General features: G+C 49.1%; 1 protein-coding gene across 1 annotated transcript in view; it reads left to right on the forward strand.

The window, feature by feature from the left end:
* XYLT1 (xylosyltransferase 1) overlaps positions 1 to 21,404 on the forward strand; it is a 458,133-nt gene that overhangs the window by 273,433 nt on the left and 163,296 nt on the right. The window contains exon 4 of the mRNA XM_075317980.1: positions 945 to 1,147. Coding sequence (XP_075174095.1) covers positions 945 to 1,147 — 203 coding nt within the window. The remainder of the gene's footprint in view (positions 1 to 944; positions 1,148 to 21,404) is intronic.

Raw genomic sequence — 21,404 nt, forward strand, 5'->3', positions numbered from 1 at the left:
CTAGAATATCGCTAATGCGGAGTCGTTGGGGTCACGGAATTTGTGACGCACATCCGGCCGCATTAGCGATGTTCTTGCGTGTGACACCCATGAGCGATTTTGCATCGTCGCATAAACGTGCAAAATCGCTCATCGGTGACATGGGGGTCCATTCTCAATTATCGTTACTGCAGCAGTAACAAAGTTGTTCCTTGTTCCTGCGGCAGCACACATCGCTCCGTGTGACACCGCAGGAACGAGGAAGCTCTCCTTACCTGCCTCCCGGCCGCTATGAGGAAGGAAGGAGGTGGGCGGGATGTTACGTCCCGCTCATCTCCGCCCCTCCGCTTCTATTGGACGGCCGCTCAGTGACGTCGCTGTGACGCCGCACGGACCGCCCCCTTAGAAAGGAGGCAGTTCACCGGTCACAGAGACGTTGCCGGGCAGGTAAGTATGTGACAGGTCTGGGCGATGTTGTGTGGCACGGGCAGCGATATGCCCATGTCGCACAACAGATGGGGGCGGGTACCCACGCTAGCGATATCGGGACCGATATCGCAGTGTGTAAAGCGGCCTTTAGATCCCAAATTACCTTTTGGAAGAAATTCTTACCTATCCAGAGGTATTTTCATTCCACTCGCAGTCTCATCGAGAATGAATGAAGTGGTGGTTTGCATAGAAGCGGCCATTCCTGGCTACCAGTGAGGCACCCATCACTTGCCCCCCAATCCAAAATATATCCCCAGTCCTGTGGATAGGTGATAACTGCTTACAGCCAGAATACCCCTCCACCAGCCACAATAACCATACCACCAGGAACACCCAGCATTGCACATTTTTAAGAGTCTGGTTGTAGCTTTTACTTTATTTTTAGGCTCCTTTATTCATAGTATTTGACATATACTATAATTATATAGTACTGGCCACTCAATTCTACATTTATTTCTCTCTTTCTTTCTGTACAGAGATCCAATTATCTACACAGACAAGTAATCCAGTTTGCCAGTCAGTATCCCAATGTCCGTGTCACACCGTGGAGAATGGCTACGATATGGGGAGGGGCAAGTCTGTTATCTACGTATCTGCAAAGCATGAGGGATCTACTGGACATGTCAGACTGGTCATGGGACTTTTTCATCAATCTGAGTGCGGCTGATTATCCAGTCAGGTACAGACTTTCCTTTTGTTATGTAACACTTTATAAAATTCAATTTAAGGCTAAGCTCCCATGATGCGAAAACACAGTGGATTTTCACTTGTGCCAGCAAAGTGCATGAGATCTTCAGAAATCTCATTCACATTCAGAAATATAGATCCGCAATGTACACTGACGGGAGCTGTGGCGGGTATGAGATTTGTATCTCAACTTAAGTTTTACCCTTTGCCATGCAAAGGGTGATATCCATAACAGCATATACCACTGTGAGCATTACTTTAAAAAATATGTTCCATGGAAACATACCTGTGACACTAGGGAAGGGGAAGTATCACGCGTATGGCAACAGGGAAGGGGACCCTATATTTAGGGAAGGAGGAAATGGTGACCCCTGACCAAATCTTCCGTTTGCCCCTGGCTCCCTTGACCACCCTAGATAGGTTCTGCACCTATGCGCCGAGCAGGATACCTGGCCCTGGATGACTCTGAATTGGGCCCTAGGTAAGGAATGCATGGGATGAGCGCTTAGTCAACCTCACTTAGATCTAAGGAAGACACAGGGAGCATAAACAGGAGGAGTGAACGAATAACTTATCTCCAAGAAGAATCAGGGAGATAAACTGCAACAAATGAAAAAGGTTTCTTCAGATGATTGCAAGCTGACTACTTGCATCCAGGACCTGTATAAAGCTGGGTTTACACACTGAGACTTTCTAGCGATCCAACCTGCGATCTCAACCTAGCCGGGATCGCTACAAAGTCTCTGGTGAGCTGTCAAACAAGCAAACCTGGCCAACGACGCAACAGCGATCCGGACCTGCAGAGCGACCTAGCTGGTTGTTGGGGACGTTGTAAAGCAGCTTTTTGAAAGGGTAGTCGCTGTAAAGTCCCCTTTACACACTGAAACTTTCTAGCGATGCATGCTGCACAGCGGGAAACAAAGGACCTAGGAATGGTCCTGAACGATTTGTAGCGATCACAACTTCACAGCAGGGGCCAGGTCGCTGATAGGTTTCACACACTGCAATGTCGCTGGGGAGGTTGCTGTAACGTCACAAAACCGGTGACGTTACAGCGATGTCGTTTGCGATGTTGCAGTGTGTAAAGCCACCATAAGAATATCACTCAATCACCAGCAAACACCCAGGGAAAATGTAAGTATTTAAGGACACAAGGGGAAGTTATAAGGATTAGCTGTGAAACATGAGGATATCTCAAGAGTCCTAAAAGGAAAGGGATTAACTCCAAGCAGAGAAGATAAATAGGATACCATTTACACTACAACAGGAAAAAGAGAATGTCAGGGAGCAGTTTGTGTAGTTAAACGCTGTGACCTTCTACAGCCAGACACCACAGGACTGTGTCACCCGTGACACACCCGTGACAATGCCCTAACTCCGTCCAGTGCTGCAGAAGGCTTATGTGTCTATCCTGCAGTGGTACAAATTCCTCATCCATCCTGTGTTAACAATGCAGCCAGTGTATCGCAGTATGTGTGTTTTATGAATACTTTATGGATATTTAGACTAAGGCCCTCATACACAGTACACTAAAGTTGGCCAAATCCGTAGATATCAAAATATTCTAAATGTCCAATGTGTATAGGGCTGATGATATCAGGGGAGAGAAGGATCTGTCGGGTCTTAAATGGCCAATACATTTGTTTTCTAGGAGATAAGTATCTGCCAATGGAGTTTTCAGCACCTCTCATACAAATTATAGGAAATAGAAGCAAATCCTCTAAGTGGTCTTTTACACTTAGGGAGTCCAATTAATTTTGGCAGACTTTAAAATAAGAGACATAAAAGGACTAGTGACCTTTTTATAGGGGTTTTCCTATTTATTTTATTATTATTTTTTTTTAAATGTATGACATATTGTTAGCAGGGCTGTGGAGTCGGTAAGCCAAACCTTCGACTCCGACTCCTCAATTTCCCTTGCACCGACTCCGACTCCACAACTCCGACTCTGATTCCACGACTCCGACTCCTACATATATTGCTTATAGTTAAGTGAAAAATTTATTGTAGTACATGAACATGTGTATGTGAACATCAGACATTTAATAATTTTTATGATACAATATTCAAGATATTTGGATAGAACATAAAATATATTTATTGGAATACAACTTTAGAACACAAACTGTAATAAATTGTAAATATGTAATACACTATGTAATATACAGTAGATTACATATATATCTTGTGTGTGTATGTATGTGTATATATATATATATATATATATATATATATATATATATATTACATATTGTATTACATATTCACAATTTATTAGTTTTTTGTGTTCTAAAGTTGTATTCCTATAAATATATTTTATGTTCTATCTAAATATCTTGATTATTGTATCATAAAAATGATTAAATGTCTAATGTTCACATTGTACTACAATACATATTTCACTTAAATATAAGCATTATACTAAATGTTATTATTTAGTCTGTTTTTGTTGAAAACTCTTTTTTGCCACTTACATAGTGTATTACATAGTGTTATATATATATATATACAGTTAGGTCCAGAAATATTTGGACAGTGACACAAGTTTTGTTATTTTAGCTGTTTACAAAAACATGTTCAGAAATACAATTATATATATAATATGGGCTGAAAGTGCACACTCCCAGCTGCAATATGAGAGTTTTCACATCCAAATCGGAGAAAGGGTTTAGGAATCATAGCTCTGTAATGCATAGCCTCCTCTTTTTCAAGGGACCAAAAGTAATTGGACAAGGGACTCTAAGGGCTGCAATTAACTCTGAAGGCGTCTCCCTCGTTAACCTGTAATCAATGAAGTAGTTAAAAGGTCTGGGGTTGATTACAGGTGTGTGGTTTTGCATTTGGAAGCTGTTGCTGTGACCAGACAACATGCGGTCTAAGGAACTCTCAATTGAGGTGAAGCAGAACATCCTGAGGCTGAAAAAAAAGAAAAAATCCATCAGAGAGATAGCAGACATGCTTGGAGTAGCAAAATCAACAGTCGGGTACATTCTGAGAAAAAAGGAATTGACTGGTGAGCTTGGGAACTCAAAAAGGCCTGGGCGTCCATGGATGACAATAGTGGTGGATGATCGCCGCATACTTTCTTTGGTGAAGAAGAACCCGTTCACAACATCAACTGAAGTCCAGAACACTCTCAGTGAAGTAGGTGTATCTGTCTCTAAGTCAACAGTAAAGAGAAGACTCCATGAAAGTAAATACAAAGGGTTCACATCTAGATGCAAACCATTCATCAATTCCAAAAATAGACAGGCCAGAGTTAAATTTGCTGAAAAACACCTCATGAAGCCAGCTCAGTTCTGGAAAAGTATTCTATGGACAGATGAGACAAAGATCATCCTGTACCAGAATGATGGGAAGAAAAAAGTTTGGAGAAGAAAGGGAACGGCACATGATCCAAGGCACACCACATCCTCTGTAAAACATGGTGGAGGCAACGTGATGGCATGGGCATGCATGGCTTTCAATGGCACTGGGTCACTTGTGTTTATTGATGACATAACAGCAGACAAGAGTAGCCGGATGAATTCTGAAGTGTACCGGGATATACTTTCAGCCCAGATTCAGCCAAATGCCGCAAAGTTGATCGGACGGCGCTTCATAGTACAGATGGACAATGACCCCAAGCATACAGCCAAAGCTACCCAGGAGTTCATGAGTGCAAAAAAGTGGAACATTCTGCAATGGCCAAGTCAATCACCAGATCTTAACCCAATTGAGCATGCGTTTCACTTGCTCAAATCCAGACTTAAGACGGAAAGACCCACAAACAAGCAAGACCTGAAGGCTGCGGCTGTAAAGGCCTGGCAAAGCATTAAGAAGGAGGAAACCCAGCGTTTGGTGATGTCCATGGGTTCCAGACTTAAGGCAGTGATTGCCTCCAAAGGATACGCAACAAAATATTGAAAATAAAAATATTTTGTTTGGGTTTGGTTTATTTGTCCAATTACTTTTGACCTCCTAAAATGTGGAGTGTTTGTAAAGAAATGTGTAAAATTCCTACAATTTCTATCAGATACTTTTGTTCAAACCTTCAAATTAAACGTTACAATCTGCACTTGAATTCTGTTGTAGAGGTTTCATTTCAAATCCAATGTGGTGGCATGCAGAGCCCAACTCGCGAAAATTGTGTCACTGTCCAAATATTTCTGGACCTAACTGTATATATATATATATATATATATATATATATATAATGTATATATCTATATATATAATTGCCTTATTCTGTCTGTCTGTCTGTCTGTCATGCTCCAAAATTGTGTCCTTACGGTGACATTGTGTCCTTACGGTGACACAAAGCTGATTGGCCGCTGGGCTCGCCATGGCCCCGCCCCCCCACACGGATTGGCTGCTCGCCCAGGCTGCGCCCCCACACGGATTGGCCAGCCGCTCGCCCAGGCTCCGCCCCCCCACAGATTGGCCTCTCGCCCCGGCACCCTGCAGGCATTGGCTACTCGGCCACGCCACGCCCCGCCCCCCTCACGCAATGCACGCTAGCTCTGGCCCCGCCCCCCCCCCGCGCATTCCCCGAACTGACACGGTGAGCACTGTACTCTCCCCCCCCCCCAACGGGAGCCCACATCAGCGTACGCCGCCAACCCAGCCGACACTTACCCTCGCATTGCTGGCCTTGCCGCCGTATGCTGGTGTGGGCTCCCGTGCGAGCGGGGGACGGGATACGTTGGTAACCATGCTAGCATAGTTACCAGCTGGTAACCATGCTAGCATAGTTACCAGCACATCAAGGTCCTGCAGCGGCGGAAGATCCACACGCACACACATAACAGCACACACACACACATACACACACATCAGATCACACTCACTCTCACAAACACCTCACACACACCTCACACCCACATCGCATCCACACACTCACAGCATCCGGCGATATCGCTTGCTTCTCGGCCTCGATACTGTGCTGTTGTGACCTTCCAGGACCTGCCGGAGGATCACATGGCCAGAAGCATGTGGTATCTCCGGATGTTGCGAGTATGAGCGCGTATGTGCAATATCGTCAATGTGTGTGTACGTGAGTGTATGCGATCGGCTGTGTGTGAGTGTATGCGATCGGGTGTGTGTCGGTGTGTGTGAGTGTATGCGATCGGATCTGTGAGTGTCGGCAGAGGAGCATGGCGTGCTGGAGGAGGCTGGGAGGAGAGAGGCTGATCCTGGGGAAGGCTGGGATGGGGAGGCTGATGCTGGGGACAGAGAGGCTGATGCTGGGATGAGAGAGGCTGATGCTGGGGACAGAGAGGCTGATTCTGGGGACAGAGGCTGATGCTGGGGACAGAGGCTGATGCTGGGGACAGAGAGGCTGATGCTGGGGACAGAGAGGCTGATGCTGGGGACAGAGAGGCTGATGCTGGGGACAGAGAGGCTGATGCTGCGGGGAGAGAGGCTGATGCTGGGGACAGAGAGGCTGATGCTGGGGACAGAGACCCTGATGCTGGGGACAGAGAGGCTGATGCTGGGGACAGAGAGGCTGATGCTGGGGACAAAGAGGCTGATGCTTGGGACAGAGAGGCTGATGCTGGGGACAGAGAGGCTGATGCTGGGGACAGAGAGGCTGATGCTGGGGACAGAGAGGCTGATGCTGCGGGGAGAGAGGCTGATGCTGCGGGCAGAGAGGCTGATGCTGCGGGTAGAGAGGCTGATGCTGGCGCAGCATGGCGGATGGAGCACGTTTGGGAGTGCGCAGCATGGGAGATGGAGCACGATGGGGGGGTGCGCAGCATAGGGGATGGAGCACGATGGGGAGTGCGCTGCATGGCGGATGGAGCACGTTTGGGAGTGCGCAGGATGGGAGATGGAGCACGATGGGGGGTGCGCAGCATAGGGGATGGAGCACGATGGGGAGTGCGCTGCATGGGGGATGGAGCACGATGGGAAGTGCACACCTCCCCCCAACACACACACGCGCTCGCACTGCACAACACACCACACACACACACTGGGAACCACAAACAACTGCCCTACACAGACACCCACACACAGACAACGCTGCACACACAAATATATGCACATACCGCACAACACACACATTGCACAAAACATACCTCCCCCCAAAACACACCACACACACACAAACCGCGCAACACACACACAACGCTACAGACACACAGCGCTCCACAAACAACGCAACACACAAACAACACCGCTCTCACCCCCCATCACAACCCGACAACACCCAGAACATGTACAGCGCCCTACACAAACACTTGGTAACTACACACAACAACATCTATATATATACATATATATATAACAAAAATCATACATGAACTACACAATACGTAAATTCTAGAATACCCGATGCGTAGAATCGGGCCACCTTCTAGTATATATATATATATATATATTACGTAGTGTTATATATAACACTATGTAATACACTATGTAAGTGGCAAAAAACAGTTTTCAACAAAAACATACTAAATAACATTTGTGCAGTCCATGAATTTGTTGTAAGAAATAGAATTGCTTCCATCAGATCCTCCTTCATAGATAACCTCAAATCTGGCCTAATAATTTTAAGGCTAGAGAACAATCTCTCTACACTAACTTGGGTTGAAGGCAAAGCCGTAACCACATGGGCAACATCTCTAACAATTTCCGGGTATAAAGGAATTGCCTCATGCACAGTCATTTTTGATGAATGGTTGAATTTTTCTATTTCTTTAAGAGCAAGTGAAAAATTTTCCAGTTTCCAGGTTGTTTACTCACTTTTGTACGATGCTGCTCACCCAGGTAATACCGGTCATTTGCTATGATGGGCTCCATCGAACCCAAATCCCTTTAGAGATCAGTCTGGTTTGGTGTTCGGTGGGTTTCTCCTTGTAACGCCTGTTTTTGGATCCCCTGGCTTGAAGCTACGAGGAGACCCTGGGTTTTACGAGATGTACTCTTGTCCCTATCTGTAGGTGCCGCGGTTCCGATGTGGGATCCGGCTTGAAGCGAGGCCCTGGATCCTATATGGAACTGTGCTGTCGGGCGCTGTGTGGTCAGAGAAGCGTGAAACTTTCCCCGTCCAGGCGGATTCTTAAAAACCAACGTGAAGTATGATCTTCCCTAGGGTCTTGCCGCCCTGTGTGGCGTCGGTTCTGAGGGGAGCAGGTTCACTCTCCCCACGGCAACCGTGTGAACTTTCTCCTCCTTCCCACTGGAGCACCTGTGAGGCATGTCTCCTCTGCTGCTCTCCTGCTGGAGAACTCCCTAACTATTGTGTTGGCTCCTGACTGCCCCTACTGGCTGCACCTCCCCCCTCCCAGGTCCTAAGCTAGTGGGACTGGGGTCCCTGTTGAGGGCATCCTGTAAATGCCTCTCTGTCGGTGACTACTTTATTACCCTACCCTAGCCCGGTCCCCAGTGGGAACAGGGCAACCTAGTGTGTGTTTGAGTGTGTAATGTGGTGAAACCGGGACTGACCTCTCCAGGAACCGGGTTTAGTATTACACCCAATGTTGGGTGCAATACTCTGTGGCGACTGAAGCATCAGGGGTGCCACATATATATATTTGATTACATAAGCAGCTGGTATTGTATCATAGTTTATATTTTGATACAATATGAGCTGCTGTTGAGTTTAGCTTGGACTATATGGAGTTATGAGAAGGATTCGGCCTATACAGTTTTCAGCATCTAAATGTAAAGGAGATTGAACCTGTTCATGGGCAGAGAGCGGGAACCTTGAAAATAGTGAGAATTCCAATCACAGAGTATAGAAGAAAGTTGTATGAGTTTTCATTATACAATGGATGCCTCTCGAAACCTCCACATGAGAAAATATCTGGACGTTCTCCTGATGTAGAGGAAGTGACAGCCATAATGAACCGTCCATTAATCAGAATCATAAATCAATGAGATTTCTCTTCTGTCAGACCCTATGTGCTCAAAGGGCTCAGCGGTTTTTACTGTTTTCCAGGACTTAAATGACTGAGGTTAAAATTGCAGTCTTAGTTCATTTTAAAATTCTAATTATTGTCATCATTTCGTAAGAGCGAACTGTTAATTTTAAGCTAAGCTGCACTGTAAACTTCAACCACAAGAGCCATGTTTTAAGTCCCAACCCAAATACTTAAATTGTCACAAGGGTTCAAAGAAATTTTAATGTAAGTCAGCAGAAAAAGAAGGGCAGTGAGCCCCATAGGGGTGAATGGACCCCATGACGATCGGGAGGGTGCAAGGTTAGGAAAGGGTTAATAGGTTTGCATGGGATGGGGGATGTGTGGGAGTACAGGATTGGTAGAAGGGAGCTGTAAGGGGATTGGGGGGGAGCAAGGAAGGGGTGGGGTGTTGGGAGAGGTATAAGAGAGGGGGGTGTGCTGTTTACCTCCCCTTTCGTCGATTGATCTTTGTGTCCCAGGACGTAGTGCTGCTGCTGCTTCCTGCCATGGCTGCCCTTGCTGAACTCCTGGAGATGGTGCGGGGGGCATCCGAGGTCATGGGAGTGGATGCCCTGAGGCAGCAGCTGGCAGCGGTCTGTGGGGCTGGAGCGGCGCCGCCTGCTGTTCCAGCGCCCGGGCCGTGGCTACGTGCTCGGCGGGCGCGACCGCCGGAGCGCTACTCCCCCAGCTGGAGGGGGAGAATCAGATCAAGGAGCCCCTGCGGGGACCCTCCGGAGCAGCGGCGGAGCCCTCCAACTAACCTAGGGGAGCAGCCGGCCACCGGGAGGAATCCGCGACGGAGATCTCGTGGGTCGGGGGTGGGCGGAGCCTCTGCGAGGCCCACTTCCGGTCCGCGGCCTGCGCAGCACCAGACCGGAGCATGGATGACGGCAGCCCCCCAGTGATGTGCCGGCTGGGGGTGGCGCTCGGCGTGCCGGATTGCCGGAGGAGACTCCCTGCAGGCCGCAGGGGAGAGCAACAGGACGGGGGACGGGAGCGGATGTGAGCGGCGAGGTCAGGAGATCGGAGGAGGGGTACGGTGGCCCGCAGGCACAGAGGAGATCGGTAGTCACGGTCCCCCCCGGCGAGGAGCGTGCTGGGGGTGGGTCCCGGTGAGGTGCAAGCTCGGCACGGCCTTCCGGCAGTCGGCAGGGAGGGAGCCCACTGAGGACGACAGGAGAAGGGGCGGAGCGGCAGGATATCACGATTACAGCGGGAAGAGACGGCGGCAGGGCGCCACGGCGGGAGAAAAGGAAGAGGTCAAGCAGGAGTCGCCCGGACGAGCGGGGTGCGGTGACCGTGGGGGTCGACGGCCGCCAGGTGCGGGCTGTCCCCTCGCTGGTCCCCCCCTGAGGATTTCGGCAGCGCATCAGACTCCAGCGAGGAAGAAGGAGCAGCGGCAGGTCGGACGGAGCGGCAGCTGGAAGATCGTGGCACGGCTGTTCCGGCGTCGACTCAACGGCAGCCTGGTGAGCAGACAACAGAAATGTTACATGCTGTGGGTAGCGCGGGCGAGGGCGGGGGTTCCGTCGCGGGACGCGTTGCGCTGGGGGCGAGTGCGGTCGGGCAGTCTGGTTTACCGGGTCCAGAGTTTTGGGGGCAGCTTTTGGGGGTGTTGCAGGGGTTGTCTGCGGAACGGGGTAGTCGGACTGGGCCTGGGGCTCCGGTGGGGGCGTGGGTGGGCCCCACGGAGGTGGTGCGGACAGAAGCGCCGGTGCGCGATGTTGCGGCTGGGGACACGACCTCGGCGGCAGGTACGGGACAGGAGGCTGGTGGGGCGGCTTCCGTGGGTGCGAGTAAGGAGGCGGAAAAGGAAAAAGAAAAGGAGGATGAGGTAGTGCGTTTGGATGATAGGGCACGGAGTGAAATTTATGTGTGCTTTGAAGGGCAGTTAGGGGTTCATTTAAAAAAGGAGGTGAGGGAAAAGATTTGGAAGGGGGAGTATGTGGAAATTTTTTCCCTGCTTCCCTTGGAAAAGTTTAATTTGGATAAGGTGAAACCTAGTGATACAAAAAAGGAGAAGGAGGATGAGGAAAAACGGCGGTATAGGTTGATCCCGAGGACGTTTACCAATTGGTTGCAGGCCTTTGCTATCTTAGCCAGTGTGATAGGGGAAAAGGAGCCGGAGCATTGTTCCGCCCTATTTGGATATATGGACGCGATAGGGGAAGCGTATAGAGTATACGGCGGTTTGGGGTGGTTGAGATATGATGAGCAGTTCCGGCAGCGGAAGGCTCTGCGGCCGGGAGTCCAGTGGGGCCACAAGGATATTTCTTTATGGATGCGGTTAATGACGGCGCCGGCTCAGCCCTTTCGAGGGGGTGCCGGGAGCCCGGGTGCGAGTGGCGGGTCCTCGGCTGGACAGAAAAAGGGAGCTTGTTGGCAGTATAACGAGGGACAGTGTAAGTTCGGGGCCTCTTGTCGGTTCAGACACGAGTGTTCCGGATGTGGAGGGTCCCACCCTCTGGCCAGGTGCTTCAAGAAAGGCAAAGGAAAGGCGGGGGAGGGGTCTGGAAAAAGGGAGGACGCCAGTGAGGGTAGAGGCGATGCTTCCCTATTTAAGTAGATACCCGGATGTGCGGGCGGCGGAGTTGTTGGAACGTGGTTTTACAGAGGGCTTTCGGATTCCGTTTGAATCTGAGGCGCCGGTGTTTCGCCCGGGAAACTTGCGGTCCGCAAAAGAACATCCGGCGGTGGTGAAGGAAAAGCTGCAGAAGGAGGTGGAGTTGGGGAGGATGGCGGGCCCATTCCAGGACCCGCCATTCTCTAATTTACGGATTTCCCCCCTTGGGGTGGTACCTAAGAAGGAGCCGAACAAATTTCGGCTCATTCATCATTTATCTTATCCGGCGGGATTGTCGGTGAATGATGGGATATCACCGGAATTGTCGGCGGTATGTTATGTATCGTTCGATAGGGCCTTGGAGCTGGTAAGGGTAGCGGGGCGGGGGGCCCTGATGGCAAAGGCGGATGTGGAAGCAGCTTTTCGTTTACTCCCGGTGCATCCGGAGAGCTTTCATCTCTTAGGGTGTATGTGGGATGGTGAATACTATGTGGATCGTTGCTTGCCGATGGGCTGTTCCATTTCGTGTGCTTATTTTGAGGCATTCAGTACGTTTGTGGAATGGGTAGTCAAGGAGGTGGCAGGAGTCCATTCGGTGATTCACTATTTGGATGACTTCTTTTGCGTGGGTCCGGCGGGCTCTTCGGTTTGCTCCTTGTTGTTGTTTACGTTAGAGCGGATCGCGCGGAGCCTGGGTATTCCGTTGGCAAAAGACAAAACAGAAGGGCCGGTGACGGTATTATGTTTCTTAGGTATCGAAATTGATACACTGGCAATGGAATGCCGGTTGCCGGAGGGAAAGCTGTTGGATTTGAAGGCGTCGGTGCGGTTTTTGTCTCAGGCCAAGAAGGTGCGGTTGCGCGAGTTGCAGTCAGTGCTCGGAAAATTGAATTTCGCTTGTCGCATTATGCCGATGGGGCGGATATTTAATAGGAGACTGGCGGGCGCAACCGCAGGGGTAAAAGCTCCAAATCACTTTGTCAGAGTGACAAAAATGATGAAAGGGGATTTGTTGGTGTGGGAGGAGTTCTTGGACCGGTACAACGGTCGGACCCTTTGGATGAGCGAGGCGGTGTCCAATAGCCAGCTGGAATTGTACACGGATGCGGCTGGGGCGACAGGTTTTGGAGCAATTTTTCAAACGTGCTGGTGTGTGGGAAAGTGGCCGCGGCGGTGGGTGGAAGCAGGTTTGGTGAGGAATTTGGCGCTGTTGGAATTGTTTTCCCATTATTGTGGCGGTGGAGTTGTGGGGCCCTGTTTTTGCTGGAAGAAGGGTTTGCATGCATTGTGACAACATGGCGGTGGTGCATTCCATCAACGCACTGTCGGCAAAATCCCCGCCGGTTGTGGGGTATTTAAGGCATCTAGTGTTGCGTTGTTTGGAGTTAAACATTTGCGTGGTGGCTCGGCATGTGCCTGGGATTCGCAACGAGGTGGCTGATGCGCTATCACGGTTTCAGTTTTGCAGGTTCAGGAAGCTGGTGCCGGAAGCGGACGCGGAGGGGGAACCTTGCCCGAACTGGCTGTGGGACCTGGCATCGGTGTAGCTTTTGAGGGAATTCGGAGATCGGTGTCTGAGGCTACTTGGTGCCGATATCAGGCGGTGTGGCAGGAATGGGCAGAGTTGGAAAGTAGGGAGTTCATGGAGTCGGGTTACCAGGGTCGAGTGTTGGGGGTACTGATGTTAATAAGTGGGGATTTTTCGGAAGGCAGGTCTGTTTCGGTGATTGGTTGCAAGTTGGCGGCGTTGGCCTTTTTGTTCCAGATGCAAGGGGTTCGGGACGTGACTAAGGATTTTCTGGTGCGACAGGCGATGAAGGGTTTTCGAAAAGGGGCTCAGTCGCGTGACTGTAGGCGGCCGGTGTCATTGCCATTGTTGGTGCGTTTGGTGGGGTGTTTAGGGGAGTTGTGTTCGTCTCCTTATGAGCGGGTGTTGTTCTCGGTAGCTTTTGTACTGGCGTTTTTTGGGGCCTTTCGTATTGGCGAATTGGTCAGCCCGACTAAGCAAGCGATGGGTGGTTTGCTGTTGGGTGATGTGATGCTGGGGGAGGATAGAGTGGAATGTCGGCTTCGTTTTTCTAAGACGGATCAGAGGGGCCGGGGGCGCTTAGTAGTGTTGTACGCTTTACCGGGGCACCAGTTGTGCCCAGTGTTACATGTGTCAGAGTTTTTTAAAGGTGCGCGGCGGTTACCCGGGTGTTTTTCTTAGACATACGGACGGATTGGCTTTGTCGCGGTATCAATTCAATGCGGTGCTGAAGATGGCTCTAGCAAGGGTGGGGGAGGAGCCACGTGAGTACGGGTCTCACTCCTTCCGGATTGGGGCGGCAACGGAGGCCGCCAGGTGGGGTTTGAGTGAGGATTGTATCCGGCGGATTGGGAGGTGGGAGTCTTCCAGGTTCCGTTTGTACATTAGGCCTCACTTGGTCAGGTGATGGTCAGGGGTGGGGGATTCAAGGTTGGTGTTAGATGCCGGTTGGTGGGCAATTTCTTGTGCTGTTGCTGTTTTTATTCGTGGTCTTTGTATTTTATAGGTCCATGCCTTGTGTGGATCCTCGGGCACTCCTATGTGTATTGGGGAGCGTTGCGGGCGGATGTGCGGCGTGACGGTCGGCAGCTCGGAGTGTCGGTGTCGGAAGCTCGAGTAAAGTGGCTCGGAATTCGGGGCATGACCTGGGGTAGGGTGCGCCCTGAGGTGGCTTATTATAGCCGTATGGATCGTGTCCCTGATGTGTTAATTTTACATGTGGGAGGGAATGATTTGGGAGTAAGGTCGGCGAGGGAATTGAAAAGGGATATAAAGCTGGACCTGTTACATTTGTGGAGGGCGTTCCCGGGCATAGTTATCGTTTGGTCGGACATTATAGCTCGGACGCAGTGGCGTTTTGGGAGGTCGGTGGACCGTATTAATAGGGCTCGGAGCAAGCTGAACCGGGCTATTGGCAGGTTTGTGGCGAGAAATGGTGGGTTGGTGGTGCGGCATAGAGAATTGGAGGAGTCCACGGAGCAGTATCTAAGGAGAGATGGGGTTCACCTGACTGATGTGGGTCTGGATTTATGGATGTTGGGTTTGAGGGATGGCCTAGAGCAAGCACTGGGGGTGTGGGGGGCCCGGGCCAAGTAAGGGTGTCACTTGGCCGGCCTGTGGCGGGGTGATAGGTCCGTCTGAGAGGTTGGGAGTACCGACAGTCGGCTTGTTGGTACGAAGTCGCTCAAGGGGAGTGGCTTCGGAGTGGATGGGAACTTGTGGGCGGAGGTCCCGCAGGTTCTGGGTAGGGGTAATTAACGATGGAACGTTGTTACCCCTCACCTCGGGCCGGGTGGTCACGGCCGAGGTGGTCCTCTGGGCCGGTTTGGAGGTTACGGCCGGGGGGTTAGGAATGATGGTTTGCCTCTCGGACGGATCTATCGGTGTTTCTGGTTATACGGGTATATATGTATAAGGTTAAGTTGAACAATTGAGTGGCATGTTGGGCCACAAGTTTGGTATACATATATACGGTAAAATAAAACTGTGGCCATTCCTGCAATAAAGTCGTGGTTCTCGTCTTCATTTAGGTAGATATGGTACGGGGGGTGTGTTTTACAGGATAACCTGCTTATCCCTTATAGATGCGTCAAGAAGGGCAGTGAGCCCCATAGGGGTGAATGGACCCCATGACGATCGGGAGGGTGCAAGGTTAGGAAAGGGTTAATAGGTTTGCATGGGATGGGGGATGTGTGGGAGTACAGGATTGGTAGAAGGGAGCTGTAAGGGGATTGGGGGGGAGCAAGGAAGGGGTGGGGTGTTGGGAGAGGTATAAGAGAGGGGGGTGTGCTGTTTACCTCCCCTTTCGTCGATTGATCTTTGTGTCCCACCCGCCCGCCCTGATATATAATTATATGTATATGTTCAAAAAAATAAATAAATAAATAAATAAATAAAAAGGTGAAAAGGTGATGGTTTTTCAAAAAAAAAAAAAAAAAAAAAAAAAGAACTTTAAAAAAAAAAAAAAAGAGGAATAAAGGAGAATACAAGGTTGAGTTGCTAATTTATTGTTGTCACAGCGGGGTGATAGGTCCGTCTGAGAGGTTGGGAGTACCGACAGTCGGCTTGTTGGTACGAAGTCGCTCAAGGGGAGTGGCTTCGGAGTGGATGGGAACTTGTGGGCGGAGGTCCCGCAGGTTCTGGGTAGGGGTAATTAACGATGGAACGTTGTTACCCCTCACCTCGGGCCGGGTGGTCACGGCCGAGGTGGTCCTCTGGGCCGGTTTGGAGGTTACGGCCGGGGGGTTAGGAATGATGGTTTGCCTCTCGGACGGATCTATCGGTGTTTCTGGTTATACGGGTATATATGTATAAGGTTAAGTTGAACAATTGAGTGGCATGTTGGGCCACAAGTTTGGTATACATATATACGGTAAAATAAAACTGTGGCCATTCCTGCAATAAAGTCGTGGTTCTCGTCTTCATTTAGGTAGATATGGTACGGGGGGTGTGTTTTACAGGATAACCTGCTTATCCCTTATAGATGCGTCATGGTGTTATGTCTTCTTCTGATCATAAGTAGCAGATACTCTCTAAAGTATAGACAATTTTAGCACACCCTTACAGGGAATCTGTCACCAGGATTTTGTTATCCCATCTGAGAGCAGCATAATGTAGAGGCAGAGACGCTGATTCCAGCAATGTTTCACTTACTGAGCTGCTTGCTATAGTCTTTATTAAAAACTGTTTTATCTGTTGCATCTACCAGTTCTCTGATAGCCGATGTCATACAGTGTTTTCCTCTAGACTCGCCGAATGTCATGGCAGCATCAGATGCTGTTCAGACCACAGACTCTGACACTCCTCACTATACTTTCTCTGGTGCTTCTGAGTTGCACAGGCAGGCTCAGGCATCGAGCAGCTGTGTGCTCATTTGTGATTGGACTAGCAGGAGTTAATTTCTGCTAGCCTGCTGGTTAGCGTTTTGATCACATGTTGCACGAGACCTATCATAGTTACTCTCCACCTTTTTAAGATGGATGAATTTGTCTTCCTATGCCAACTATAGCTTTCTGCTACACCGTTTTGTGTGCTGTTGTTTTCCAGTGTGGTGATTTACTGCGTATTGCTTGGTTTGTAGTGGATTTCTTACTGTCATCTGTTTTTTTTCTTGCCTGCTATAGTCTTCCTCCCATCACATGTTGTGTTTCTCCTGTTTGTCTATAGCTGTTGGTGTTTAGACGCTCCTATCTAGCCCCCACCCCTCCCCCGCGGTAGGGAGGGAGGGGTACTAGATCAAAGCTGATCAGGAGCACAAATTGGAAGGTGGCCCAAACATTGTCACCATCTGATGTATCTCTGGGATTGGGACAGCTAGGGTCCCCCTAGCCTGAGAGCCAGTTTAGGAGCCCCAGTCCCCTGATATTCCCTGCCACCTTGTGATAGCTGAGCTCTGTATAACCCCACCCACACCACTGACTGGCAGCTTTCTGTGTACACTGTGCATAGGCAGAAAGTTGGCAATCAGATATGGGGTAAAGATTGGTCTACTAGGTAGTAGGCCAAGTAGTCATCTAATGATAACCTGATAAAACTATATATTTTTTAAAAACTACAGTAAGCAGCCCAGTAAGTGACACATTGCTGGACTAGGGGTCTGCTGCTCTTAAAATAAACAAAAAAAAAACGGGTAATATATTGCCTTTAAGGTGTCACTTAATCAAGAAATAAAAATTTTACTGTATCCTAACAGTTGTGCAGTGATGGTATGTAGTAGTGTTTCAGCCTACATTGTGGTTCGCTGCTAGTCTCAATGTCAGAAAACACTGTTTCGACAGCTTCCATTGTCATATTAGCCCTGTCCTTCTTCATCTCCATCAGTCCCTTAGAAATGAATGGAGTAGTGGTTGAGTATTGCTCCATGCACACAGGGGACACGAGGAACCCCGGTCTCTGGAACGGTGAGGATATCAACAGTCAGACCACCAGCGATCATACATTTATCATCTGACCAATGGGTATGGTAATAAGTGTATTTAGTAGGAAAACCCCTGAAAGTAGCCAATAAGACTCCCTAGTGGCTAATTATAATGGTAAGCAGCATTAATGAAATTGCCCCATCGGGATAACCCGTGTCTAGATAGCCACCAGTGAATAGTTTATCAATAAAGAGGAGCTGTCACCAGATCAAAAGTAGACAGTTTTGCTCTTATTTTAGGCTACTTTCACACATCCGGTTTTTGCTCTGCGGCACAATACGGCGCTCTGCAGAAAAACCGCCGTTTTTTTTTGCCGTCGGTTGCGGTTTTTTTTGCATAGACTTACATTAGTGTCGTATTGTGCCGCATGGGCTTGCGTTCGGTCCGGTTTTTGCCGCATGCGGCAGATTTAGCCGATGCCGCGGCCGGATGGAACGTTGCCTGCAACGTTTTTTGCTCCGGCAAAAAAAACCGCATTGCGCCGCATCCGGCCGCTGCGGCGCATTTTTCAATGCATGCCTATGGACGCCGGATGCTGTGCGATGCGGAAAAAACGCATCCGGCCGCCGCATGCGGTTTCTTCCAGTGCGCATGCTCAGTAGCGTGCCACAACCGGAAAAAAACGGACCGGCCGCATGTAAAAACTTATGCAAAGGATGCGGTGTTTTCACCGCATCCGTTGCATAGGTTTCACAGCCGGATTGAGCTGCACGGCTCAAACCGGATGTGTGAAAGTAGCCTAAGTCCCTCTGCTCCCATGAGTATTCAAGTTTTTCTTTTTGAACCCGCCATACAGTTCTAGAGATATGGACACTTTTTACTTAGTGCTAATTTGGATAAATACCAAGGGGGCATATTCCATTGGTAATAGTACAAAGAAGCTTAAAGACACTCCCTCAAAGACCCCTTGGCAAGGGTCCATAAGAAGTAAAACTAAATACAAAGCTCGATATATCTGGCGGATTTAGAAAAAAAATACTTTGGGAAACAACGGGAATGAAATAAAGCAAAAATTGGCCACTTATGACAGGTCCACTTTTATGACTGACTGAACCAACCCAACAATCAGATGTCAACCTGGAAAATGGTAGGGAACACCTACATTATAGTGTCCTCCAGCGTCGGACTGCCTACTGGAGGAATCTCCAGTAATGCCAGGCCTGGATTCAGGTACCTGCATAGTACTCCGGAGCTCGCACCTGAGCTCTGGCGTGCAGCCGAGACTCTACCGCGAGCGTCGAGTGTTTGATTCCCCGGCGCTTGCGGTTCAGTTCATGACAGCTGCAGACAGGCCGGGCTGATCTCCGGAGTTCAGGTGAGAGCACCGGAGATCAGCCTGGCCTGTCTGCAGCTGACATGAACTGAACCGCAAGAGCCAGGAAATCAATCACTCAGCGCTCGCGGTACAGTCTAGGCTGCACGCCGTAGCTCAGGTGAGAGCTCCGGAGTGCAATGCAGGTACCTGAATCCAGGCCTGGTATTACTGAAGATTCCTACAATAGCCAGTCCGACACTGGTGTCCTCCATCTTTTTCCTAAAAGGCCAACATTTTTTTTTCAACCTAAGAACAGAACTTTGAAATGCCCTATCGAAAAAGAGCGATGGCCTTCCATGTGTGCCGCCCACTCTATTACTTGCCCATGGGACGGCTTGAGGAAGCCAAATACAGGATTCAATGTCCCATAGAGCGTGAAAGGGCAGTGGTGTGCGTGACCGACCACCTGTACATAGTTGGTGATAGTCTTGAATCGATCATTATCAGTTGCCCACAAAGCAGTTTACTGGCCAAATTCATGTATGGCAACAAAAGCAATCAACTCTTGAAGCCTTAAAGTTGACTGCCTAACCTGATTTTGGGAAATTTAATTCATTCAGAAGGAAGCTAGTCTAATATTTTCCACCATGTTGGATTTACCTTGCTTAAGGCATGTGCTGCTGTGACTAAAGCTTACACCGCAGGCGGTGGAGATAACGTTGTAGACTGAGCAATCTGTGTTTTCATCTAATATGTGTAGTGTATAGAAAGCTGTGACACAGTGTGACACTCTTCTCTGTAGTCACTGTCTTAAGGTATTGCCTGGAGCACTTTATATACTCAAAGCCGTCCCAGTAGACTGAGTCTTACAGCTTGAGAACAAGCCGTCTTTTAAAATACTTATAATATTTATATACAGATATATATGTGTGTGTTGGTATACTAATACACTATATAGACATTGGGACAACCACATATTACACCTACAGGAGCTGTTAAGACCTTACATTCTGCATACATATGCATTAATACAGGGCTGGTATTCCCTTTCGAGCTATAACAGTTCCCATTTTTCTGAGAAGACTTTCTACAAGATTTTGGAGGCATATTTGGGAATTTTTGCACCTTCATCCAGAAAAGCATTTGCGAGTTCAGACACTGATGTTGGATGAGAGGGCCAGGCTCGCGAACTCCGTTCTAGGTTATATCCAAGGAGTTGAGGTCTGGGTTTTGTGCAGCAGCCAAGTTTTTCCACACCAACTCCCCCGTCCTCCCCATATAGACCTGGATGTGCACTGGGCACAATCATGGGGAACATAAAAGGGCCTTCCCCAAAAGTGATCCCACAAGGTAGAAGCTATAATTGTCCAAAATGTCTTGGTATGCTAAAGTATTAAGATTTTCTTTCACTGGAAATAAGGGGCCTAGAACAAACACTTGAAAAACAACCTTATACTCTTAGCATTTTTCCACCTCCACCAAAATTTACTGTTGTCAAAAATACAGTTAGGCAGGTAACCTTCTCTTGGCATTCATCAAACCCATCCCCAATCATAAGACTTCCAGATAACCAGATAAATAATTATAATTTATCTCTCCACAGAACATGTTTCCACCGTTCCAGAATCCGGTGGTGGTGGCTTTACACCACTCCATCCATCACTTGGCATTGTGCTTAGTAATGTAAGACTTGTATGCAACTGCTCGGCCATGGAAGCGTATCCTATTAAACTCCCAGCACGTTTTTTGTACTGATGTTCATACCAGAGAAGGTTTAGACTCTACAGTTACGGAGCCAGAAGAAAGTTAACAGATTTTATGTAGCGCCGGTGTCCTTGCAGAGATGCGGACTTACCGCCCCGGCCGGGTCGCATCCTCCCCCGCACTCCCCCGGCCATCCACATGTGCTGCTACCTCCTTCCCCTCCTGGCCCTGTGCGCACAGCCCAGGTCTTTCGGGAGTGTGCTTAGGGCACACGTGCGCACGCCGACCCTCCTTTTAAAGTGCCGGCCCGCCATTTACAGGAAATGCCTCTCAGCCTATGGCTAAGAAGCACTATGTATTTAAGGTACCCTCCCAATAGGGGAGGTACCTGTGCAATGCTTTCAGTTAGTCAGTCAGTCTGCTACTTAGCCAGTTGTCAGGTCCTGAGTTTCTGTCCTCTTATCCCTGTGTCCGTTGTCCATACCTGCCGTGCCCACCACTCCTGTCCATACCTGCCTGTCCAGCCTGCCTCAGTCACCCTGCCTGTATCCATCTATACTTCAGTCTGTCACCTGCCCTGGGAGTCAGCTGCTACAGTCCCGGTCTTTGCCGTGGAAGTAGAACCTGGCGCTGAGTTAAGCCCTTCCCATTAAAGGATAAGCCCGGGTGCCCCCTTTGGTCCATTGGGTCCACTAATCTTCCGTTACATTTTATGAACAATGGTCCTCAGCATTTTGTGACCTCACTATGTAACGTGTTGTGGTTGCTGTGCTGTGCGTCCACTTGTCAATAATAGCATTCACCAGTGATTGTTAAACATTTCGAAGGGAAGTAATGTCATGTACTCACTTGTTACACCGGTGATTCCTATTACAGGACCGTGATGGCATTG

Source organism: Anomaloglossus baeobatrachus, chromosome 7 (assembly GCF_048569485.1).
Source record: "Anomaloglossus baeobatrachus isolate aAnoBae1 chromosome 7, aAnoBae1.hap1, whole genome shotgun sequence".
Taxonomy (NCBI): Eukaryota; Metazoa; Chordata; class Amphibia; order Anura; family Aromobatidae; genus Anomaloglossus; species Anomaloglossus baeobatrachus.